Source organism: Colletes latitarsis, chromosome 1 (assembly GCF_051014445.1).
Source record: "Colletes latitarsis isolate SP2378_abdomen chromosome 1, iyColLati1, whole genome shotgun sequence".
In the NCBI taxonomy this organism is placed as follows: Eukaryota; Metazoa; Arthropoda; class Insecta; order Hymenoptera; family Colletidae; genus Colletes; species Colletes latitarsis.
Window position 1 is genome coordinate 51,106,787 of NC_135134.1, and position 25,961 is coordinate 51,132,747.

The 25,961-nt window shown below is 39.7% G+C and overlaps 2 protein-coding genes across 8 annotated transcripts in view; one reads left to right on the forward strand and one right to left on the reverse strand.

Moving 5' to 3' along the window:
• Window positions 1–1,064: 1,064 nt before the first annotated feature.
• On the reverse strand, window positions 1,065–4,650 carry LOC143342598 (uncharacterized). 7 transcript variants are annotated; one of them, XM_076766702.1, is made up of 4 exons: window positions 4,477–4,650; window positions 4,182–4,243; window positions 2,579–3,387; window positions 1,065–2,333 (listed from the first exon to the last, which is right to left on the reverse strand). In XM_076766702.1, the coding sequence occupies exons 3-4, from the start codon at window positions 2,769–2,771 to the stop codon at window positions 1,138–1,140; spliced, it is 1,389 nt and encodes a 462-aa protein (XP_076622817.1). In that variant the 5' UTR covers window positions 2,772–3,387; window positions 4,182–4,243; window positions 4,477–4,650; the 3' UTR covers window positions 1,065–1,137. The 7 variants fall into 7 exon arrangements, with proteins under 7 accessions (XP_076622817.1, XP_076622809.1, XP_076622792.1 ...); XM_076766694.1 differs by having other exon boundaries at window positions 2,579–4,243; XM_076766677.1 differs by having other exon boundaries at window positions 2,579–4,347.
• A 4,253-nt stretch (window positions 4,651–8,903) lies between these two features.
• LOC143345006 (dynein axonemal heavy chain 1) overlaps window positions 8,904–25,961 on the forward strand; it is a 96,401-nt gene continuing 79,343 nt past the window's right edge. Inside the window, exons 1-23 of the mRNA XM_076771684.1 lie at window positions 8,904–8,955; window positions 9,048–9,235; window positions 9,732–10,006; window positions 10,094–10,423; window positions 12,282–12,405; window positions 12,896–13,066; window positions 13,270–13,617; window positions 13,681–13,896; window positions 13,953–14,212; window positions 14,476–14,947; window positions 15,008–15,332; window positions 15,425–15,556; window positions 15,614–15,934; window positions 15,997–16,174; window positions 16,240–16,372; window positions 16,490–17,018; window positions 19,254–19,500; window positions 19,649–19,891; window positions 20,112–20,225; window positions 20,335–20,590; window positions 22,055–22,217; window positions 22,435–22,545; window positions 23,055–23,146. Of these exons, the coding sequence (XP_076627799.1) occupies window positions 8,904–8,955; window positions 9,048–9,235; window positions 9,732–10,006; window positions 10,094–10,423; window positions 12,282–12,405; window positions 12,896–13,066; window positions 13,270–13,617; window positions 13,681–13,896; window positions 13,953–14,212; window positions 14,476–14,947; window positions 15,008–15,332; window positions 15,425–15,556; window positions 15,614–15,934; window positions 15,997–16,174; window positions 16,240–16,372; window positions 16,490–17,018; window positions 19,254–19,500; window positions 19,649–19,891; window positions 20,112–20,225; window positions 20,335–20,590; window positions 22,055–22,217; window positions 22,435–22,545; window positions 23,055–23,146 (5,280 nt within the window). The remainder of the gene's footprint in view (window positions 8,956–9,047; window positions 9,236–9,731; window positions 10,007–10,093; window positions 10,424–12,281; window positions 12,406–12,895; window positions 13,067–13,269; window positions 13,618–13,680; window positions 13,897–13,952; window positions 14,213–14,475; window positions 14,948–15,007; window positions 15,333–15,424; window positions 15,557–15,613; window positions 15,935–15,996; window positions 16,175–16,239; window positions 16,373–16,489; window positions 17,019–19,253; window positions 19,501–19,648; window positions 19,892–20,111; window positions 20,226–20,334; window positions 20,591–22,054; window positions 22,218–22,434; window positions 22,546–23,054; window positions 23,147–25,961) is intronic.

The window sequence follows — 25,961 nt, forward strand, 5'->3', positions numbered from 1 at the left end:
CCCATGACCAATATTTTCCCAAAATTTCCTTCCAATATACTGCCTTTTTAAATTTAGAACAATGTTATTTAATGTTAATTGTCAATTACATAGAGACTGTATACTTTGTAGTATTTATAGTATTGTATGTGTACTTCTGTATCTTCTATGAAAACAAATAAATATACACTATGCAAATTGCTTCAAGACATAGACATCTCTGATTATACAATAACATAAAGTACACAGTCAAACTGATACCAGTTAGCTGGAGTAAAGACAAATAACATTAGTATAAACATAAATCCTTGCATATTTATTACTGAATATGCAATCATTAAAGCTGCAGTAGAAGCTCATCGATGCAGACTTACATCGTGTCCTATATGTATGGATAACTTTACTAGCTGAACAAATATTCAACTAATAATCAATTAATTATTTGTACTACATGATATTCAAAGGAATGATGCAGTTAATAAAGATACAATGTAGTAGGGATCAGAAGAAATATGGTTTTGCAAAGCCAAGCACAGAGTAACAACTTTCTTTAAAAAATATTACAAGCTTCCAAGAAACCTAGAGTTTCATGATCTCAATGATGTAAAACCATATTTTATTGAAACTATCTTGTATTTAACCATCCAGGAAAAATAATAAAAAATAGACTAAAATTGATTTTTACTAACGTTCGGAACAACCAGCGTTAAAATAAGTACCAACTTCGTATTAAATACTAACCTAAAAATTTAACTGACACTAACTAGATTAAATAATGATAGAATAATTTAAAATGTATATCATATAAACAGAAATTCTTAAAATCCGTGATAGATACATACGTAGATATAATCCAAATGATTACATAAAGTTTGCATGCATGACACGTAAGTATAGTTTATAGTTTAAAAACAAGTATGGACAAACGGAAGCAAAAGAACCACAGAATTTTAACAGGGACGTGTTAATAGGGTATTATTCACCGAATAAAAGTTACAGAATCGTATACATGGTAATAAAATATATCACAACTTTATACATGATTTATTAATAAGACAAAATATGTACAAATATCGAGTAGCCTAATTAAATAATAATATATTTACAAAACCAATATACAAAATAATAATACACGAACGAAATAACCTCAAAACGGGACTAAGATTCGTCCGAAAAATCAGACGACGAGCCAGCTTCGTTTATGTTAATGATAATCGGTTCAGTATTATTTTCAATGATATTGTCCAATTCCCACATCATTGTTTCGACTTTTTCTTCGACGTGCTCGACAGAACTTCTCCACTTTTTTGGACTAATCGTATCCACTGCCTCCACGAGTAAGTTTTTAATATCGTTAAATTTCGAAGACGTGTTGTAGGAGGCTATGTAAGTTTTGATTTCCATCCAGATCAATTCGATAGGATTCAACTCGCAATGGTACGGCGGAAGTCGAAGTACAGTTTTATTGTGCCTCCTTGCTATTTCATCCACGACGTAAGCATCGTATTTATTTCTCAGTGTATTCACGATCGCGAGGAGCTCTGCTTTCAACAGGTTCTCGTCGAACTGAATGCTCTTCGATATTAACCAGCTTTTAATATTTTCTATCTTGGTGGCGGTGGTCGGGATTTTCTCGACTTTTCTAGAATGATACGGCGCGTCGTCCATGACAATCACGGCGTGTTTCTCTAACTTTTGCAGAACCTTTAGAAACCAATTCTCAAACGAAACCGCGTTTATTTCCTCCTGGAAATCACCAGACTTCGTGGATTCGAAAGCCCACATCGCTCCCGGCAGAAAACCGTCTTTGCTGCCAATATGGCAGACGATAAGTCGTTTCCCCGTGCTAGAGGAATTTCTCGTGCCTGTGTACAATCCAGACGAAGAGGCGGGCATGGTGGAATTCGTTTCCACTTTCACAACGTAACGCTTCGTGGGGTCAGCATTTATCCAAGTTTCATCCAAATAATAAATCTTACGCCCGTCGTTCCTAAACGATTTTATCTTTTTCAAATACTCCCTCCTCCACACTACGATCTCCTCTCTATCGAACAACATGCTACTTCGACCTCTGCGAGCGTATTGAAAATTCAATATCTTCAATAATTTGTACAATATTGCTCTATTAACATTAGGTACATCACTGTCGTCGTTTACAACTTTCAATACTTTCTCGGCAGTAGGGATCTCGTTTTTCATATAAAATTCGTGCACCTTCCTTCTGATCGCGTTTTTGTCTAAATCGTCGATTAAATCGATAGTCGTATCGCGAGTTCTCTTTTCTTTCGGTATCGATAACGTGCTTGTCCGTTTGTATTCTCGAAGCACCCTATATACAGTAGATTTGCACACCCCTGGAATTAGTGCGAGCGTGAAGAAAGTTTACCTGCTTCGGGGCCACTACTTACACCGAAATCGATTTTTTTTCAAATGTTTCAAATTTCGAATTTAGTCCTTTAAGTTTACTTAAAAGAAGGTTTGAAAATAGATCGATTTCACGGTAAAAATGGTCCGAATTAATCAACTTTTTTTATTCGAATTGTATTCATTCGCTCGTAAGACTTTCTCTGAAGCGAATTATTTAGTTTCAAATAATTACCTGCAATGTTTGCAGCTTTGGAAACGATATCGGTTATTAACATGACCGGGTTCTCTTGATTTAGACTTTTATAAATGTTTAGAATCAATTGTTTCTCTTCGACAGACAAATGTGTCTTTTTAATTCTTTTATTAGGGGGGCCCAAAGTGAAATCATTAGTGTCTATTTCATCGGCGGTATCCGTACTGGACATTCTGTTTCATTTACAACTGGAAATCGAAATCTAAATTTTATTCCCATAAAAAGCTATTCCGGTCGGTCGTTTCGAACATTCACGGCGACATCTGTTTTTGACGCGTCCGATCCCGAAGGGGTGAAGCAACAAGGCTTTATAACGGGTGAAATTCGAAGATTCCGTCGCTCTTCCCCCGATCAACACATGCGCTGTGATTAGTTTACCTTTTTAGTGAAAGTTTTTTTACCGAACAATGCAACGCAATTGCTTTCCAGCTAGAAATAAATCCCTGTGTTTGGTTGGAAACGTTCGTTTGACGTGAACAATGTCTGTACTTACGGTAAAAGACGACCTCTCGGCTCTGAAGCTTTTAAATGCGACGACCGAGGAAATAGTACGCTACTATCAGATGTATATACCATCGGTTCTGTTGTATGTTTTACTGTAAGATGGAGCGGACGAAAACAGAACTGCTTGTATGATATTCACGTGATCATAACCTCATTGGTCCGCTGTATCGACGCGCCGATCCGACCAGGGGCGTATCGCGACAAGTTTCGAAGGAAAGCAGGGCGAAATACGAAATAATGCGACCGTCGTTTCGAAGACCGATGTCAAAGATTTCGTTAAAAGACTATTATTAATGTTAGTAACAGCAATTTACTGTACAGCGTGGTTCGTTAATATACAGGGTGTTCGGCAATCCCTGGGAAAAATTTTAATAGGGGATTCTAGAGGCCAAAATAAGACGAAAATCAAGAATATCAATTTTTTGATGGAGGCTTCGTTAAAAAGTTATTAACGATTTAAGTTCCGACTGTACTGAATTTTTTTCTCGAAAATGCGCAGGATTTCGAGGGTATGTCTATTCACCAAAAATGATTGTAATTGACCCCCAGAACTGACAATATTTTTTTTAGAACGATTTGAAATTTTTTAATTTCGTCGAAAAATTTCACACCTTCTTGAATTTTTTTCTCGAAAGTGGGTAGGATTTCGGGGGTATGTCTATTCACCAAAACTGATTGCAATTGACCCCTGCAACTAAAAATAATTTTTCCAAGACGATTCGAAAGTCTTTTTTTTCACCCAAAACTTTCAGCATTTACTCGAATTTTTTTCTCGAAAGTGGGTAGGATTTCGAGGGTATGTCTAATGACCAAAAATGATTGTAATTGTCCCCCGCAACCGAAAATAATTTTTCCAGAACGGTTTGGAATTTTTGAATTTAATTGTTAATAACTTTTTAACAAAGCATCTATCAACAAATTGGTATTCTTGATTTTCGTCTTATTTTGGCCTCTAGAATCTCCCATTGAAATTTTTCCCAGGGGTGGCCGAACACCCTGTATACATAATAACATTCGTAAATTCGGGGAACCGCCGCCTACTAATACGTCCCTGTTGTGGTCACGTGATAATGCTTACCCGCACTCTGTCTTTAACACATTTACAGTATCTGTTGTGTGCGTGCATGTCGAGTGGGACGGCTAGAGAGGCGATAAGAATTTTATGTATGATAATAAATATTGCATCTTCCTTGTGAAACACGATCTATCATTGTTCCACTTATGCAACTGTATTTCTTAGTTCCCTAAAAATGCTCGGATTAATTCTACGGGCGACATTTGCTGCGTATTAAATGAACTCCTGAGCACAACACGTCATGACCCACATGTGAAATTAGCACACAGTGATCGCGTATAATAGAACGGATAGTTACTTCAATGAACACCAATTTAATTATGCCACAGACATGGTGTAAGACGAACATAACATTCTTACGAAATTTGTATTAGAAAAATTGAACTATCCTCTCACGATAACTTAATGATTTCTATGCGCACTCTGTGTTAAAAAATGGTAACTCAGAGAGTCATATTGCGCCAGTGCATTGCTGTCGGCAAATTTAGTAAATGAAAAAGACTCTTTCTCTATTGGTGCGTCGATGTGAAAAGTTTAAACATAAATAATGTAGAAAATGAACCTTAATATCATAGACGAGATATTGGATAGATTTGGCAATTAACTGCATACAACGTTATCGACTTAGAATAGAATGGGATACCTGACTGCCATACCGACCTGAAAATTCGGAGGTGATTTTAGCGTCCTCTTCGCATGGATGGCGGTCAGTTGAGAAACTATTCACTGAATTAGTACTCATGGGCTAACAGCTGTAATGTGTGCATAAACACATGTGGGTAAACTATGCAGGGATTGAAATTCATTTCTAAATCTGTTGGTAATGTTGCAAATGGCACGAAAATGGTAATGGGGTTTCGAGACCCCATAAAAATGGGCCGAAAAAATACATTGGATACCTCGTCTGTGATAATACTCTAGAATCTTTGATGAATCAATGAGAATCAAAACTAACGTAGTCTAAGAAGTTCTGTATTTATGATGACCTATGCAAGGCGGATCGCAGCCAATTTGCTAATATTATTTAGTTTTTAATTAATAATTGCATTGCCCAGCTAAGAGCGATACGATTATTAATTAAACGGTAAATAATATTACCCAGGTCTCACCACGAGGAGGTTGCTGCGAGTGGAGACCCGAAGGGAGATAGATGGAATCAAAGTTCCATCGATCTCCCTTTTACATCCTTAGAAACTAGATTAGTCGTGCCAAGTAATTATTTTGTTTAAAAGGGGGACGAAGCTAAATCGTGGGCGACGCGACGCGATACGACGCGATGCACCATGCAATAGTGCAAGGAACGAGAGACGCGAACCGAATAGCTAGGTCAAAAGGGCCAGCTCGTTGCCTCTTGGCAAGTCCGATCGAAGGGGAAGGGAATCGACGCACCCGACACAGGTTCCCCATTTCCCCCAAGCAGCCTGTTGGGAGCCAAATGGACCCAACTCGGGATGTCTGACAGAGAGAGGGATCCTGAGTCGGGGCTACCGTAGACAGGAACAGTCCCTGATCCCCTCTGCGGCCGAAATACCCTTTCCCTTGGATCGTCTCACTAGAGGACGGCAACTGACCCTTCGGACCAGCTAATCGGCCGATCACTTGCTTTCTACATGGAAGCAGTGGTGATCGGAGGCGACGGGAGACGAGTGAAAGGGAAGCTACTTGTTACATAATTACTTGGCAGGACACGCGGCTACACTAGGGGCTTAAGTCTAAATACCAAGTAATTATTTTGGTTAAAAAGGGATGAAGCTAAATTGTTGGAGACGCGACGCGACGCGATGCTGAACCGTGCAGCAGATCTTCGGATCGAATCGACACTACCCTTGGTAGATTGATTTCTATTTCTAGAAATCGATCTATCATTGGCAGGCGACCAGATCTTTCGGACAAACTGGACGGCCGATCACATGTTTCGTTCGTCGAAACAGTGGTGACCGAAGCAAGAAACGAGAGAACGAGTCGAGAGAAGCTACTTGTTAAATAATTACTTGGCAATATTGGGAGACGCATACAATAGGGACTTAAAATTAACGTCGAAGCTCAAGTTTAGTTAAGTTGAAGCTAAAATTCGGACGATAGAAGGAAACAAAGTTCCTTTTACCAAGCAATTATGTGGTTAAAAAGAGGGATGAAGCTAAATCGTGGGATACGCGACGCGATGCTGTACCGTGCAGCGGATCCGAGGATCGAACCTACTGCCCTTGCTAACTCGATCTCAACAAGAAAACAGAGAACTGCAACTCCGAATCGAGGTCTCCATTTCTCCAACGCAACCCGCCGGGAGCCCGAAGGACCCGACTTAGGCTGTCTGACAAAGAGAGAGTACCTGAGACGGTGTCGACTTCCGCTGGAAGGTATGCGTTTCCGCAGAATACGGAAACTCCACACCTTCCAGCGAAGTGCCGTTTTCCCTCAATCAAGCTTACCAAGGGAAGGCGATTAGATCTTTCGGACCAGATACACGGCCGATCACATGTTTCAATCGATGAAACAGCGGTGACCGAAGCTAAGAACGAGGGAACGAGAGAACGAGAAGCTACTTATTGAATAATTGCTTGGTAAGACGCGGAAATATGTACAATAAAGAAATCTTCGACGTTAATTTTAAGATTCGCGACGAAGCTTAAGTCTAATTTACTTGGTATTAAATGTCCCTCGGCGGATGACTCCCTCGGCGGATGACTCCCTCGGCGGATGAATCCCTCGGCGGTTGTGGCGTCTTCCCTCGATGTCCTTGGAATTGATCTACAATAGATCTGATCTGAAACAAAAACTAATACTTGTGTTAGTATCATATTAAGGGAAATTTAATAAACCCTATCCAATCCATCTGTGATTCGACAAGTGGAGAAATAATTTGTTGAGCTGATGTATCGAACAAGCTAAGCAATGCTGAAATATTCCTACAAAAGACAGTTATTATATTTAGATTAATTCGATGGGTAGACCTACCTAAAGAAAAAAAATTTACACGTGATAAGGAAGTGAAAATATTAATAAATTAAGCAATGTCAATCCCAGTCAAAACGACAGAACAATTTCACGAATAAAGTCGAAATAAAAATTCAGATTAATTGATAGACGATGCTAGTGAACTTTAGCTGACCAGTGAAAATATTCTACGAAATGAGGAACATTTTACCAAGTCAGATTCAACTAATACCACAGTAGTGAAACCCAGAAAACAATTTCACAAATGAAGTCTAAATAAAAATTCAGATTAATTGATAGACGATGCTAGTGAACTTTAGCTGACCAGTAAAAATATTCTACAAAATGAGGAACATTTTACCAAGTCAGATTCAACTAATACCACAATAGTGAAACCCAGAAAACAATTTCACAAACAAAATCGAAATAAAAGTGCAGATTAATCGACAAAGACAGATACAAGTTCAGTAAAAAATTGGAAACAGAAACAGTAAATGACCGAAGGAAATACCCCATAGAGAATCATTCTCTTTCAAAGTCATATATGGTCAAGATAATGCAACAATTGTCGAAATAATAGAAGAACCAGTCAATTGAATATTTGATTGTATGTCAAAATGGTGGAAACATCCACAGGAACGAAACTAAAGCCGTTAAATTCAACAAACCCAATTTTTCATCAAACGATAGTCAAAAATGAACGAGCAAGCTAGAAACCAGAAAAATAAGAGAGAGAGAGAGGGGATATTTAAACAAGACTTACTACTGGTCAGCAACTGGTCACTATTGGTCATCGTATGCTCACCACTGGTCAACTGGTCAGTAGTGGTCAGCCCTGGTCAGTAGTGGTCAGTAGTGGTCAGTTCAGGTCCCCCTGGTCCCCCTGGTCAGCCTAGGATGATCCCGGGATGCCCACCGAGCCAGGAAGTCCGCCACCCTTGGACCCCCCCGCGAGACTGAGCCATGCGAGTCGCCACATGAGCCTTTAACGTAGTGACGGAGGAGTGGGGATAGCACAGCGCGAGTCAATCACCTCAACGCGTCCGATGGACAAATTATTTCGCGAAAAATTATTATTTACGCATACTGATGGACCCTATCATTATTCATATACCACATATTGTTAGGAATTGTTTAAACTATTGCGTTGGGAATGTTAAACAATGCTAAACTGTATTTATAATTGTTTAATTCGCACCATCGTCGAGTAAGTACTCTGTATAGAGTTCACATACAGCGAAATTCTCGTGAAAAATTATTTTAATATTTGTCAAGATTTCGTATCGTTCGAACCAATGATTCCATTTTCTGTCTCACTTCCTCTTGCGTTTAAATCTGTTGGTAACATTGCGAGTGACACGAAAATGGTAATAAAAAATGGGCCGAAAGAATACATTGGGAGAACGGTCTACTCGCATACCTGGTGCTGTAATAAAAAATACTCGAAAGAATTGATAAAATAAAGAAGAATACTGCATTATCGTTAGTTGGGAATGTATCTTGGAACGTCGCTTTAGAATTTTCTACTTAATTAACAGTCAGTAATGACTACTTTTACGTTATGGGATTATAGTTATCTACAGGAAAATTACACGTATTTAAAAATGTATTTAATATTCACATTGAAGTGTCATGCTGTCTAAAGAGACTAGTTAATGTCACTTTTGCGGAATATATTAGGAAGATTAAGAAATTTCTGTCTCTCTATACCTAAACAATTAATATGCACGCAAGTTGTATGGATAAGGTTTTATTTTTAACTGTGAAATAAAGTATAGTGCAAACATAGATATGGAGAGACCGGATCTAAAGAAACGAGGTTATTATTCCGAAATCGTCACAGGTAAGCGAACGAAGACATACGTGTACATTAACATCCTCGTCATTTTTGCTCATACGTAACAAAAATGGTCATACAAATTGTACGATGTGCAGGTACTCCGGAGCAACCCGTGAGACCAGAAGTAGTTCTATTAACCACTGCCCCAAGAAGAACCAAACTTGCCTGGCAAGTTTTTACGGAACATCACAGTGCTCGCGTGCAACAATTAAACGACCAGGAAACGTACAATTTCCTCGGCGAGGCCAAAAGATGGATGAGCTTTTCCGAGGATCGGTCAATCGTGAGCAGAGAAAAATACTCACAAACGTTACCAAAGTTCTCAATCGCAAGAATACATAATAGACGATGCAAACATAGTGATCTCATTAAGTCAGTTTCGAGGGGGCTGCGATACACTTGTCGTCCAGCTGACGATTTATTAGCTACAGAGCTGCTTGCTCGAAACGTCAGCTCATTTTGAGACATTTAAGACCTTAAAGTTCCGAGTCAAGGATGCTGTTTTGGCGTTATCTCGTTCCTTTGACGCCACTGCGCGAGCTGACACCGAAATACCCCACTTTCCTAGCGCATTCTACTCTCTCTAAAAACGAAGTCGTGTAAACATAGGTTCAAAAACTCCTTCTCGCGGAACGTGGAGTCGCGTAAAAGTTCTCGTCGAACTATATCGGTTCGAGTTAAAGTTCCGCGTAGTTTCTAACGGGAAAACACGCGAGATCGTTTGCAATTTTTTACTTTGCCTAAAAATTACCGAAATAATGAATTACATCCATCGAAAGGCGTTCCCCGCGGAGACGTTCGCGCCGAAAGTGCAAATGGAGCAGAACGTGGAACCGAAACGATTGCCGCGGAACGTCGAGATGGAGAGGAGACGAAGAGTTTATCGAAATTTAAAAATCGAGGACGCTTTGGACGCCGAGGGCGTCGCCGCGAAGGAGATCCTGCCACCGTCCGCCATTTCACCGATACTATCCCGCGAGGACATCTACGGGTTGTTCGCCACCGCTCACCTCCTTCCGCTGGAGATTTTCGACGACGAAGAATACGATTGCAGGCACGGGAACGTTTGAAAATTTCTAATATTGCTTCTACGTTCAATTTCTACTAAATAAGATTTCTCTGTACGCGATGTTACGTATAGAACGACGGAGGACTGGATAAACCTTGGCATAATCGACGGAGTATCGTACCCGTTGCCAGCCACCGTCTTCGTTCCAAAGTACCACGAGGAGGACGAGAGATTTCGGCGGATCGATGATCTGGCAGGGCATTTGTTTGCTTGGCACAACGCTGCTGTTACCAGCTACGATAGCAGAAAGAAATTGTGGACGGTGCTCACTTTGGACGGGAGGAAACGGACATACTTTATACCGAGGATCTACATCCGGTTCTACGCGGAGGACCCGAGGATCTTCGCTAAAAGAGTGGCCGCTGCTGTCGAGCACAGACGAATCGCCGAAGCTTCTATAAAGTGACTAACATTTTCAACGTCAAATACAGGATATTCGGCCACTCCTGGGAAAAATTTTAATGGGAGATTCTAGAGGCCAAAATGAGACGAAAATCAAGAATACTAATTTATTGATTGAGGCTTCGTTGAAAAGTTATTAACGTTTAAAGTTTCGCTCGTATTCAATTTTTTTCTTGTAAATGCGCAGGATTTCAGGGGTATGTCTATTCACCGAAAATGATTGTAATTGACCCCTGAAACTAAATATAATTTTTTTAGTATGATTTGAAATTTCTTAATTTCGCCCAAAAATTTCAGTTTCTCGAATTTTTTTCTCGAAAGTGGGCAGGATTTCAGGGGTATGTCTATTCACCGAAAATGATTGTAATTGACCCCTGAAACTAAATATAATTTTTTTAGTATGATTTGAAATTTCTTAATTTCGCCCAAAAATTTCAGTTTCTCGAATTTTTTTCTCGAAAGTGGGCAGGATTTCAGGGGTATGTCTATTCACCGAAAATGATTGTAATTTACCCCTAAAACTAAATATAATTTTTTTAGTATGATTTGAAATTTCTTAATTTCGCCCAAAAATTTCAGTTTCTCGAATTTTTTTCTCGAAAGTGGGCAGGATTTCAGGGGTATGTCTAATGACCAAAAATGATTGTAATTGACCCCTCAAACTAAATATAATTTTTTTAGTATGATTTGAAATTTCTTAATTTCGCCCAAAAATTTCAGTTTCTCGAATTTTTTTCTCGAAAGTGGGCAGGATTTCAGGGGTATGTCTATTCACCGAAAATGATTGTAATTGACCCCTCAAACTAAATATAATTTTTTTAGTATGATTTGAAATTTCTTAATTTCGCCCAAAAATTTCAGTTTCTCGAATTTTTTTCTCGAAAATGGGCAGGATTTCAGGGGTATGTCTAATGACCAAAAATGATTGTAATTGACCCCTGAAACTAAATATAATTTTTTTAGTATGATTTGAAATTTCTTAATTTCGCCCAAAAATTTCAGTTTCTCGAATTTTTTTCTCGAAAGTGGGCAGGATTTCAGGGGTATGTCTATTCACCGAAAATGATTGTAATTGACCCCTCAAACTAAATATAATTTTTTTAGTATGATTTAAAATTTCTTAATTTCGCCCAAAAATTTCAGTTTCTCGAATTTTTTTCTCGAAAGTGGGCAGGATTTCAGGGGTATGTCTAATGACCAAAAATGATTGTAATTGACCCCTGAAACTAAATATAATTTTTTTAGTATGATTTGAAATTTCTTAATTTCGCCCAAAAATTTGAGTTTCTCGAATTTTTTTCTCGAAAGTGGGCAGGATTTCAGGGGTATGTCTAATGACCAAAAATGATTGTAATTGACCCCTGAAACTAAATATAATTTTTTTAGTATGATTTGAAATTTCTTAATTTCGCCCAAAAATTTCAGTTTCTCGAATTTTTTTCTCGAAAGTGGGCAGGATTTCAGGGGTATGTCTATTCACCGAAAATGATTGTAATTTACCCCTGAAACTAAATATAATTTTTTTAGTATGATTTGAAATTTCTTAATTTCGCCCAAAAATTTCAGTTTCTCGAATTTTTTTCTCGAAAGTGGGCAGGATTTCGGGGGTATGTCTATTCACCGAAAATGATTGTAATTGACCCCCACAGCTAACAATATTTTTTTCAGAACGATTTGAAATTTTTGAATTTATTTGTTAATAACTTTTTAACAAAGCATCCATCAATAAATTAGTGTCCTTGATTTTCGTCTTATTTTGGCCTCTAGAATCCCCCATTAAAATTTTTCCCAGGGGTGGCCGAACTCTCTGTATATTTCTCTTAGCAAAATTGTACGTCTATTACTCTTTTCATGGCAGGTATAATTTCTATTTGGACTGCATGCAGATGGACGGGATGCAGACTTTGAACGAGGGAGAAAAGGAAACTATCGTTCGCCTGATCGTGACCAGGAGCAAATTTAAGAGGAAGCAGATACGGGCTGTGGGTAGAAATTCCTTATAAATTCTAAACTATATCGATGCAATAACCGACGAATATGGCGGGCAAGAGACTTTAATAAATCTTCAGCTTCATGGAGATGAAGCAACCTAATGTGGGGAAACGTGTGCTCGCCTCTCTCGTTACGAATCTGCATAACTAATCTCGTACTTATTTCATAAATATGTCAGAGCGTAAGCTTTGACATCAAAGAGAGCTTTCTTGCGATGAAACTGGTCCCCGATGTTGCAAAAATTCCCTTATCGTCTCTCATTATTATACGAAGTACAAATTAGTCGAGCTAACGAAGAAACTTTGTCTATTTTAACGCCAAAGTTTCTCGCGTAACGTTAATTTACTTCAGTTGCGTCAAACTTTGCCCATAACTAAATCGAAGACTGAAGACACGCGTTCAGATTCGAAGTTTTAAACTTTATTCCGTGGTCAGGTTTCGGTAGATGTTCCATCGATCGTTAATCGGCGCGTGTTTCAGCTGATGGACGAGATCTGTCTGGATTACGAGCGCACGATGTGCGATCTCATGTGGAGGCAAATGATCGAACGAAATCCCGAAATGTTTAAATTCATCTCGTGGACGCCCGGCGTAGAGGCGGAAATGGTACCGGAGAAGGGCAAGATCGACACGAGTATGGAAAATTTCACGGTAATTTGCACTTTGGTCCATCTTTAATGGTGGCTGGACAACCATGAAATTTTTACTTCGTTCATCTTCCCACCTTTTAACGTCTTTATCGTAAGAAAAAAAATGGAACGAGCGGTATAGAGACGACACTGAAATGTGGGGAACTTCGTACGAGACGCGAATGTCGATCGCAAAAATTGAAACCCGTGCTGTTTCCACGGTAGGAAACGAGGAAGTTTACCCACTGGATTACGTTGTACGTGCTGCAGGAAGTGTACGAGGCGATGGCCTCCGTTGTGGAGGAATGTATCCACGTGTCCAACATGTGTCTGTTCGCTTCCAATTTCGGGAAGCTGATGAAGTTGTCGGAATTCGTGGATATGGAAACATTGACCACCGTAACGGTCATCAAGTATCTTAAGGAACCGTGGTTGGAGAAAATAACGCAGTCGGTGAGGCTGTGTTTGAGGGACGTTGGAAAGGGTTGGTTCAATCTCAAGGAAACGTTCCACGACGTCTACGACGTGATGAAACTGAAGCGTTTCATGAACCTGATCATTCTGCGTATGCAGGTGCGTGGCTATCGATGCAAAAACGCTTCTACCCTTGATTGCGTTTACTCATTATTCGTACAGTACGCGCTACGAATGCTCGTGGAGCGTTCGATCGTGGTGTACAGGAAAAGTCTCGAGAATCCTGCGCTGTGCACGTTGGACACAGACGAGTCCTTCGTTTGGGGTACGAACCTCGTCGACAGTCGATTCAAGTCCGTCTATAATCCCATCTTCAGGGTGGAGATGCAGATGAATGGGGAAGAGGCGATCTATTCGACGAATCCCGACGAATTCGTAGTAAGTGACCTTTACGAGAGACACCCTCTATATTTTGATGTCCTGTTCTTATCAAGAAAACCATCGTGTCGTTGTACGACAACGCGATCGCCATGTGCCATCAAGTACGACAAGTGCATCCCTTCCTACTTCCGGCGCTGAAGTTTCCGGCAGACCTCTTCATGAGCTCCGTTGGGCTGCTCGAGGATCACGTTTGCCACGTTCGAGACCGTTTGAAGCTAGCTTACCAAAAGTCCGTCATACCCTTGAAAGCATATGCCAGAGAGTACCATAGGTTCTTGGACCTCTTTAATCTCGATGTCGCCAACTACGTCGAGTGAGTCACAGACAGTATCACGTCGAAACTTCGTTCGGTTAGAATTCATTAAAAATTCCGTTTCAACGAGTCCATTAATTAATTATCTCCAGAGCGTTGTAAAACGCCTCGACGCCTCTGCGTTTGGACGTAAATAATTGTAAATAGTAAGAGGAAGGTCATGAATAAAGTATCGCGCCAAGGGTGGCTCATGTATTTCATCCCCCGATGGGTGTTCCTTAAGCGGCTCGTCGCGCTATATTAAATTCCGTTTCATTATTTAGGGGGTACAAGAAAGAAGAGGACCTCACCACGGCGGATATAAAGGAGGCAATAGAGACTCAGATCGCGATGAAGAATAACCTCGAGGCCATTTTGCCCAAGTACATCGTCATCGGGCCGTTCCAAGTGATCGTGCAGCCGTTGAGGGATTTTCTCATGCGGAAACGCCACGATTGCGTCATCGGTTTGCTCGCCATGCTCACGGGGAAATTACGTACGGAGATCGATGGCATCTTGGACGAGTACAGGGACATAAGGATCAAACTGAAGGAGGCGCCGCGTAGCATCGAGCATATATTCGACATTCGCGAATGGATGGAGACGATACCCCTTCGCGTGGACGAACAGGAGGAAAGGATGAACAGACTGAAGTTCGATTTCGACGTTCTGGACACGTTCTGGTGGAACTTGTCGGACGAGGACTTCCAGGCGAAATGGGAGGCTGTTGGGTCTCCGCTTCAGATTCAATTGCAGGTGAAACGTTTATCGTTTGACGGTGTTTTACGATGTTTGACGGTGTTTGAACTTGGACAGATCGAGGAGACTAACGAGCAGTTCGTCGAGGAGCAAGAGAAGTTCTATAAGATCCAAGTGCAGGACGAGGTTCTGCTGCTCGAGAGGATAGACACTCTGGTGGGCAACGTACAGAACATAGCGCTTCAAACAGACATCAACCGTATACACGAGACCGCCCTCGACGTGAAACGTGTTTGGAAAGCGATGACAGACTGCCGGGAAAACGGGCTGTTGCTCAACCAACGGCAGAAGTTGTTCGGAATGGACGTAGTGCCATTCGAGCATTTGCACAAGCTCATAAGGGACTTCGATCCCTACCGGAGTTTATGGGTCACCGCTTCAGGCAAGCATCGATCGTCGATCGTTCATCCCTTCCGATATAATCGAATGAAATTTCAATAACGTTGCCTCTCTCTAATTTACCGTAATTCGCAGACTGGCTCAGATGGTACGAGGTGTGGGTGGATAATCCTCTTATACACGTCGACGGCAGCCAAGTGGAGAGTCTCGTCGTCGACATGTACCGCGAAATGACTCGATCCATCAGGACGTTTCAGGAACAACCGAGCAAGTTTACATACTTTGCGATATTTAGTTGAAACGTTAACTAATCGATTCTCACAGAGATACAAGCGATAGCGACGCATATCAGGGACCAAATAGACGAGTTTAAACCCTACATCGGTTTGATACAATCCCTTCGGGAGCCAGGAATGAAGGATCGCCATTTCGAAGAACTGAGCTTGTACACGGGAATACAAATGGCCCTCACACCGACGCTGACGTTCAAGAACCTTCTGGTACTCGGTATCCAGGAGTTCGAGGAGCTGGTGAAAACGGTGGCCGACACGGCAGCCAAAGAGTACGCCACGGAGCATACATTGAACAAAATGATCGCTGAGTGGGCTACGATCGCGATGGAGATACTCCCGTATAAGAACACGGGTGAGTCCTTCTTCCATATTACGATCCAAACGATGCAAACTCTTTTCTCTTGTTATTTTCAGGCACTTATATCATCAAGCTCGCAGAGGAGACGATGATGCTCCTGGACAATCACATCCTGGCCGTGCAACAGCTCAGTTTCAGCCCGTTGAAAACCACGTTCGAGGACGAGATAAACGAGTGGGAGTACAAGTTGAACCTAACTCAGGACGTCCTTCTTCTCTGGCTAGAAGTTCAGAGGTATGCAGTGCTCTGGCGATGTAGAATTAATACGTTTGACGATGGAAGTACGGGTCTCTGCGCAGAGACTGGATGTACTTGGAACCAATATTTACTTCGGAGGATATCAGCACGCAGCTGCCGGCGGAAGCCAGGAAATACAACGCCATGGAACGGAACTGGAGACGAATCATGAAGACAGCGCACGACAATCCCTACGTAATTGCGATTTTGATACATTTTAATCCCAATTCTTGGCTTCCTCGTGATTTTTCAAGGGTTGTTCACCAAGCGAAGAAGCAATGATTTTGCTAATTTTTAACTGTGATTTCACAGATCATCAAGATATGTCCGGACAAGAATCTTCAGGAGAGCTTGCAGGAGTGCCAGAGTCTGCTGGAGGTGGTGCAGAAGGGTTTGTCGAACTATTTGGAGATGAAACGAAAAGTGTTCCCGCGATTCTACTTCCTCAGCGACGACGAGCTCCTGGAGATCCTGGCGCAGGCCAAGAACGTACACGCGGTGCAGCCCCATTTGAGGAAGTGTTTCGAGGCGATCCAAGAGGTGAGGTTCGAGGACGATTTGCAGATAACGAGAATGTACTCGGCGGAGGGCGAAGAGGTGATATTCCGACCACCCATGTACCCACTGAGGAGCGTGGAGTATTGGATCGGTGATTTGGAGATGGTGATGCGCAATACGATCAGAGAGATAATCCAAGAAGCTTTGAGCGTTATCGATTCGATACCGAGGAAGGAATGGGTCTACATGTGGCCGGGACAGGTAACCCTTTGCTGTGGTCAGACTTATTGGACCGCCCACGTTGAAAACGGAATCCTGAAGAACAAACTTCGAGCTTACTTCGATGAGCTACTAGACCAGGTAACACACACATCCACGGTTTTTTACAATGGGGTTATAAGAGGCCAAAATAAGACGAAAATCAAGAATATCGATTTCTTGACTGAGGCCTCGCTGAAGTTATTAGCAATTAAATTAAAAAATATCAAATCGTTCTGGAAAAATTATTTTCGGTTGCGGGGGTTGATTGCAATCATTTTTAGTCATTACATATACCCCCGAAATCCTACGCATTTTCCAGAAAAAAATTCGAGTAGGTACTAAAATTTTTAGACGAAATTAAAAAATTTCGAATCATACTAAAAAAATTATATTTAGTTACAGGAGTTAATTACAATCATTTTTGGTCATTATACATAACTTCGAAATCCTATCCACTTTCGAGAAAAAAATTCGAGTAGATATTGAAATTTTTAGATGAAATTAAAAAATTTCAAATCATACTAAAAAAATTATATTTAGTTACAGGGGTTAATTACAATCATTTTTGGTCATTACACATACCTTCGAAATCCTATCCACTTTCGAGAAAAAAATTCGAGTAGATACTGAAATTTTTAGATGGAATTAAAAAATTTCAAATCATACTAAAAAAATTATATGTAATTACAGGGGTTAATTTCAATCATTTTTGGTCATTATACATACCTTCGAAATCCTATCCACTTTCGAGAAAAAAATTCGAGTAGATATTGAAATTTTTAGATGAAATTAAAAAATTTCAAATCATACTAAAAAAATTATATTTAGTTACAGGGGTTAATTACAATCATTTTTGGTCTTTATACATACCTTCGTAATCCTATCCACTTCCGAGAAAAAAATTCGAGTAGATATTGAAATTTTTAGATGAAATTAAAAAATTTCAAATCATACTAAAAAAATTATACTTAGTTACAGGAGTTAATTACAATCATTTTTGGTCATTATACATACCTTCGAAATCCTATCCACTTTCGAGAAAAAAATTCGAGTAGATATTGAAATTTTTAGATGAAATTAAAAAATTTCAAATCATATTAAAAAAATTATATTTAGTTACAGGGGTTAATTACAATTATTTTTGGTCATTACACGTACCCCCGAAATCCTACCCATTTTCTAGAAAAAAATTCGAGTAGATATTGAAATTTTTAGACGAAATTAAAAAATTTCGAATCATACTAAAAAAATTATATTTAGTTACAGGGGTTAGTTACAATCATTTTTGGTCATTATACATACCTTCGAAATCCTATCCAGTTTCGAGAAAAAAATTCGAGTAGATATTGAAATTTTTAGATGAAATTAAAAAATTTCAAATCATACTAAAAAAATTATATTTAGTTACAGGGGTTAATTACAATTATTTTTGGTCATTACACGTACCCCCGAAATCCTACCCATTTTCTAGAAAAAAATTCGAGTAGATATTGAAATTTTTAGATGAAATTAAAAAATTTCAAATCATACTAAAAAAATTATATTTAGTTACAGGAGTTAATTACAATTATTTTTGGTCATTACACATACCCCCGAAATCCTACCCATTTTCTAGAAAAAAATTCGAGAAGTGAAATTTTTCGAGGGAAGAAAAAAAATTTCAAATCGTTTTGGAAAAATTATTTTCGGTTGCGGGGGTTAATTACAATCATTTTCGGTGAATAGACATATCCCCGAAATCTTGCGCATTTTCGAGAAAAAAATTCAGTAGGGGCGAAAGTTTAGACGTTAATAACTTTTTAACGAAGCCTCCATCGACAAATTGGTATTCTTGATTTTCGTCTTATTTTGGTCTCTAGAACACCCTGTATAGTTCTTGATATTCCGAAGCTATCGATGCTATTGGTAGTTATTAGGTTGTTGGAAATTAAAGGCAGATATATCCATGGTTCTCCATTACCTGGAGATTATGCCTTTAATCCCCTCTCGTGGCATGCTATTTGTGGTGGAAATGTTCTGTTTCACAGTCCCTTCCGTCGAATATATTCGTACGTTTTAACTGTGATATCGTTGGCGATGACATTACAAGTGCCAAAATATCTTCTAAACTATTCCTCTTCGCGTACAACTTCTATTTCTTCTGAAATTAACAATAAGTATCTTCTGCAAGAAAATGACCGTAAAAGTGTTGATGCAGGGAAAAGAAAAAAAATAGAAAATAGATAAACGAAATTGATCTAAAAAATGGTCTATCCAAAGTATCCAAAGTGGTTATCGTAATTTAGCAAAAACGGTTATTGGTTTATCTAATTGTAACACGTGGGGATTCTCACGCAGCTCGACGATCTACGCGAGCTGGTGCGCGGTCCTCAAACCGAAATCCAGAGGCTGATGCTGGAAGCCGTGATTACGATCGAAGTGCACGCTAGGGACGTTCTGCACACGTTGGTCGAACAGAGGGTATCGAACGTCAACGACTTCGATTGGATATCGCAATTGCGATATTACTGGGTGGACGATAGCGAGCTCAAAGTGCGCGCGGTGAACGCCGAATTTCCCTACGGGTAATTCGAACGCTTTTTTAAACTTACTTCGAGGTCATTTCCGAGTCAAAATTCGTAATTCCGAATAACAGAGCGCTTTGGAAGCATTTTGGAAACGCCAGGATTATTATCGGTGCGCAGGGAATAATTCTCGTTATGTTTTTCGAAGATACGAGTATCTGGGGAACACTGGCAGATTGGTGATCACGCCACTAACCGATCGATGTTATCTGACCCTAACCGGCGCTCTGCACTTGAAATTTGGCGGCGCGCCAGCCGGTCCGGCCGGAACCGGAAAGACGGAAACCGTGAAGGACCTCGCGAAAGCGTTCGCGATCCAGTGCGTAGTTTTCAATTGTTCGGACCAATTGGACTTCATGTCGATGGGGAAGTTCTTCAAGGGCCTCGCCAGGTAATTTACCTCTCTATTTTAGGAACTGTAGCGCCAGTTTACTTCGTTTTAAAAGAACCATTTTGTTCGACGTACTCTAACCCGCGTGGGAGTAGATTAAACATTCCGTTTCATAAAATTGAGCTGTTCTTTAATTATATTTTGTTTCCAGCGTTATTCTTTTAAAGGTTTGAACTTTTCGATGAATTGACTTCGAGCGATTATTAATTGCATTTTGCAGTGCAGGCGCGTGGGCGTGTTTTGATGAATTCAACAGGATCGATATCGAGGTTTTGTCGGTGATAGCTCAGCAAATCATGACGATACAACAAGCTCAACAGTTGCGTGTTGATACGTAAGTCATCTAATTAAAAATATTTATCTACGTAAAAGTTATTGCTATATCGGAACTGATGAAAGATTTCCGCACTTGAAAGTAACGATAAGGGAAACTTACTTGTCAGGTTCGTCTTCGAAGGCGACGAAATCGTCTTGAAGCCATCTTGCTCGGTTTTCATCACCATGAATCCCGGTTACGCTGGTCGCACCGAATTACCAGACAATTTGAAGGCCTTGTTCCGACCGGTCGCCATGATGGTACCCGACTACGCCCTAATCGCTGAAATTTCGCTGTTCTCTTACGGTTTCAGCGACGCGAAAGCTTTGGCTGGCAAAATAACGACAACGTTCAAATTAAGCTCGGAACAATTGAGTACACAGGTGGCTAATTATAATACTGTATTTCCTTTACATTCGTCGTAACTCGATTAGTTGCATTTACAAACGGAGCTCCTCAAACTCATTAGTGGAAACCTTTGTACAGACTACTGTATCTACTACTTGTATCTACTGTCATAAATATATATTCAGCTTTGGTTCCTCTGTGCACGAATACATCGCGATACAGAGTTAAACGCATTAAACGCATTAAATAAACTAAATTGACTATATCGAACGATCGGTTACGTACACAGAAATAAAATTGACTCCATTCAACTCCGGTGGTTTACATTGAAACGTTAAATCCAGCATTTATTTCCGCGTATAAAATTGTTGGTTTAAAACTGAGCCAAGCTTTTTTAAATTAAAATCAACCAACGTACTGTTTCGGTATGATCAACAATTTGTCGATTTTAGTTTTTTAGGAGATAAGTTAGTCGGCAATAATTCAATCAGAAACAATATTCGAACTTCATATTTGCATTCATTATTCACAGTATGGTTTGCATCAATGCTCGAATTTGAAATAGTTAAATATTACGAATTATAGAGACTTGGAAAATCGTATTTCGGTATACGAATATACAGGGTGTTAGAATGGGGGATTCTAGAGGCCAAAATAAGACGAAAATCAAGAATACCAATTTGTTGATCGACGCTTCGTTAAAAAGTTATTAATGTTTAAAGTTTCAATCGTACTGAATTTTTTTCTCGAAACTGGGTAGGATTTCGGGGGTATGTCTATTCACCAAAAATTATTGTGATTGACCCCTGAAACTAAATATAATTTTTTTAGAACGATTTGAAAAATTTTTTTTTTGTCGAACAATTTCACACCTTTTTGAATTTTTTTCTAGAAAGTGGGTAGGATTTCGAGGATATGTGTAATGACCAAAAATGATTGTAATTGACCCTCACAACCGAAAATAATTTTTTCAGAACGATTTGAAATACATGAAATTTCAGGAGAATCATTCATTCATGATCAGACATTATATTTTCGGTATCGAATTTTTTTCTCGAAACTGGGTAGGATTTCGAGGGTGTGTCTAATAACCAAAAATGATTGTAATTGACCCCCATAACCGAAAATAATTTTTCCAGAACGATTTGAAATTTTTTAATTTAATTGATAATAACTTTTTAACGATGCCTCAGTCAAGAAATTCATATTCTTGATTTTCGTCTTATTTTGGCCTCTAGAATCACCCATTAAAATGTTTCCCAGGGATAAATAAGTATGATTTTAAAAAAATATAATAATACGTTTTCCATTTCTTCAAATCCTTCCCCATACCCTAAACTTATTTTTCACTTAAATCACCGTGTGATCTGTACATCGAATTTTGTGGCGCAGTAATTCTCGCGGAGTTCCGCGGGATTTATCGTCGATTCGAGTTACGGTTCACACAAACGATCGTTAAAAATTTGCGTACCCGCCATGTCAGTTTTATTTTCGTCCAGGATCATTACGACTTCGGAATGCGGGCGGTGAAGACGGTCATAGCCGTCGCGGGTAATTTAAAAAGGGAACAGAGAGATCTGAACGAGCAGCAGATCTGTTTACGAGCTCTGCGCGATGTAAACGTTCCGAAGTTTCTGAAAGACGATTTAACATTGTTTAACGGTGAGCAGCCATTACCCAAGCGAACGCGTTGCGTATAATTCGATATTAAAACGTTTCTCGAGTGCCACTTGCACGAATTGATATTGCTTGGGAGTGGGCGTACACTCTCGGTCGAAAGTACCGAGAAACGATTTAATAATGATAATTTAAAATCGACGCTAGTTATTACGTAAACCAACGACGTTCATTAGCCCGTAATAATCTTCTCTCTACTTAGGTATTGTATCTGACCTATTTCCGCGTCTCGAGGAGAAAAAAGTGGATTACGGGATCCTGGAAGCTGAGATACGCGCGACCATCGTACGAATGGGCCTCGAAGAGATCGATGGTACGGATTTTTATTTTACATCCCCAATATTTCATTCCAACTATCGATAAATAGATCTTCGATAAATCTAGCCTCGTCACCGGCTACTATCGTCGTAGCTGTTCAAATAAACGTCGACGTATTCGTCTTATTTGACAGCGACAAAAATGAAATTTCAACCAGCTCGATGGACCCATTAATACCTGACACGATTTCTCCGTTAAAATGTTATCGCGATTATTACGCGCTGCGTTATGTCTATTTCTGTTTCGAACAGCTCCCGCGGTGAATTATACTTGCAACGTAGTTTATGCGTTGTTTTAAACGAGTAATGAGAGATCGTTTGTTCGCGCGCGTAAACGTGCGATGGAAGTACCGTAATCGCGTTCACGTTCGAATAAATTAAAGCTGACACGGTAGTTCGTCCAACCATTTTCTTCGACGTTGAACGTGTCTTTTGACGATGTTGACAAGATTATTCTCGCTCTGATTTTTATCTTACGATTCAAATCTCGTTCCTTTGATCGCAGAGTTCGTGAGAAAAGTTATCCAGCTGTACGAAACGACGGTGGTGCGACACGGATTGATGCTCGTGGGTCCAACTGGGTCGGCGAAGACGAAGGTAAGTGTTACTCTGCGACCAGAAGAACCACTCGAATTAATTCGGTCGCGAGGATCCTCAATCACGGGTCACGTAATCGAAAATCCCACGCGAGAGGACTCGAGGGTCCATTCGCGAAAGAATATTCGCCGCGAGAGTCACGCTCAATTATCGAAAATATTCCGCGACCCTCTAACGAAAGAAGGAATCGAGAGTAATTACTTCAACCCGCGACGAAGATCGGAAATACGATCGAAGACGGTGTTTTCTCGCGATAATTCGCCGTCGATCGCGAAATTCTATCTCCGAGATTTAGGACGACCTTTTGAACCTGGCACTGATTCGTTATAAAAAAATATTCGCTCGATGAAGTGCACAGGCGCCAGGCAACCGAAATAACGAGCAGTGTTCTCATTCCGTCGTAAAAGATTCTTCGATTCGGCGATGCTATCCGGTCATCGCGATTTTTAGTCTGTTTTTTTATTTTTTTCATGCGTCTAGGCGAAACTACAGATCGTTTTTAAATTCTCCCGTTGTCAGGCGCTACGAATTTGTTTAAAGTGCACGTTCCGAGTTCAAGTTGACAGCGGATCCTCGATAAATGAGGATGTTTCGCGAATCTTACTTCGGGCGGATCCTCTTTTCGCGAGATCGCATTTGAACAAAAGACCCTATGTGCATCAAAGATACGAGACGTTTCCCGTGCTTCGGCTTAAGAGGGAAATGTTCTGGAAATTGCTCTAGGGATTGACTCGATATATGGAGAAGCGTCTCTCCTTTGCACGATAAAAACAAATCGACGTCTAGAATTAATTGCATCATCGAAAAGATGTCTTCCTTCGAGTCTCTGTCGTCGTGCATGCAGGGTGTTCGACCACCCCTGGGGAAAATTTTAATGGGGTTTTCTAGAAGTCAAAATAAGACGAAAATCAAGAATGCCAATTCGTTGATGGAGGCTTCGTTAAAAAGTTATTAACAATTAAATTCAACAATTTCAAATTGTCCTGGAAAAATTATTTTCGGTTGCGGGGGTCAATTACAATCATTTTTGGTCATTACACATACCCTCGAATTCCTACCCACTTTCTAGAAAAAAATTCGAAAAGGTGTGAAATTTTTCGACGGAAAAAAAAAATTTCAAATCGTTTTGAAAAAATTATTTTTGGTTGCTAGAGTCGATTACAATCATTTTTGGTCATTACACATACCCTCGAATTCCTATCCACTTTCTAGAAAAAAATTCGAAAAAATGAGAAATTTTTCGACGGAAGAAAAAAATTTCAAATCGGTTTGGAAAAATTATTTTCGGTTGCGGGGGTCAATTTGAATCATTTTTGGTCATTAGACGTACCCTCGAAATCTTACTCACTTCCGAGAAAAAAATTCGAAAAGGTGTGAAATTTTTCGACGGAAAAAAAAATTTCAAATCGTTTTGAAAAAATTATTTTTGGATGCTAGAGTCGATTATAATCATTTTTGGTCATTACACATACCCTCGAATTCCTATCCACTTTCTAGAAAAAAATTCGAAAAAATGAGAAATTTTTCGACGGAAAAAAAAATTTCAAATCGATTTGGAAAAATTATTTTCGGTTGCGGGGGTCAATTTGAATCATTTTTGGTCATTAGACGTACCCTCGAAATCTTACTCACTTCCGAGAAAAAAATTCGAAAAGGTGTGAAATTTTTCGGCGGAAAAAAAAAATTTCAAATCGTTTTGAAAAAATTATTTTTGGTTGCTAGAGTCGATTACAATCATTTTTGGTCATTACATATATCCACGAAATCCTACGCATTTTCGAGAAAAAAATTCAGTACGATTGAAACTTTAAACATTAATAACTTTTTAACAAAGCCTCAATCAACAAATTAGTATCCTTGATTTTCGTCTTATTTTGGCCTCTAGAATCCCTCATTAAAATTTTTCCCAGGGTTGGCCTGACCCTGTATAATTCTATTCTATTCGGTATCTCTCCATAACTGCTTCCCTTATTGCATTGTTTTTTCGCCAACTATGCAATACACAATCAACAATTTTCCCGTAATTCGATAAAATATCGCTCAACTTCGTTTTTCCACATCAATTTCAGTTATCGATGTGTCAGGGAACAAAATGATTCTAACGACTTTCAAAAAACAACAGAACGAAACTCACGGACTCGATTTTTGTTCGATTTTTATAAAATATCGCAACACGGAAACGACAAAGAGATAAAATTGAATAGAGGATCGATCGAGAGTATTTCAAACAAAATTATTTGGCAAGTGTTGCAATCTTCGTTTACCTTTTGATCGTCAATCAATTCCATTTGTCTTTTCCTACCATTCCCATACTTACTTTCACGCTCATCTCCGGTAGATGTTGGTCTCGTTAGTTACCTAGTGGGTTTAAAACAAACAATTGGGCAGGAGCAGCTAAACATTGGAATCTTCCCCTCGATGGTATTCAGCCGTAAATTACGTTTGCTTAGATCATAACGGGGGAAGTAACGATCCGGGCGGTTTTCGGATGGAATCGAGCTCGAGATACAGGATCCTATGAACGGAAACGACTCTTGCAATTAGAGAATTAATTAATTAGATGTTCGGTTATTAGCATACGAACGACGAACGTGTTCCCTTCGAAATTGATTCTCGCGTTCCCAGCGATTATTCGACTTCCATTTTTGCGAGACTAACACGAAATCTCCGCCCCCGATTTATTTCGCTTCCTTGGCTACAGGAATCATCGAGCCAAAGGATCGACACCAACGACAAATTGGTTCAAAGTTAACACTGTTCGACTTTTTTTATTCGCAATAATAAACTATACTTACAGATTGTGGGATTATACATT

Coding starts and splice junctions, on each gene's coding strand:
- LOC143342598 (XM_076766702.1), bottom strand. CDS start 2,771: ATGTCCAGTACGGATACCGCCGATGAAATAGACACTAATGATTTCACT. Junction 2,334..2,578: donor CAAAGCTGCAAACATTGCAG/GTAATTATTTGA, acceptor CACTAATTCCAG/GGGTGTGCAAATCTACTGTA.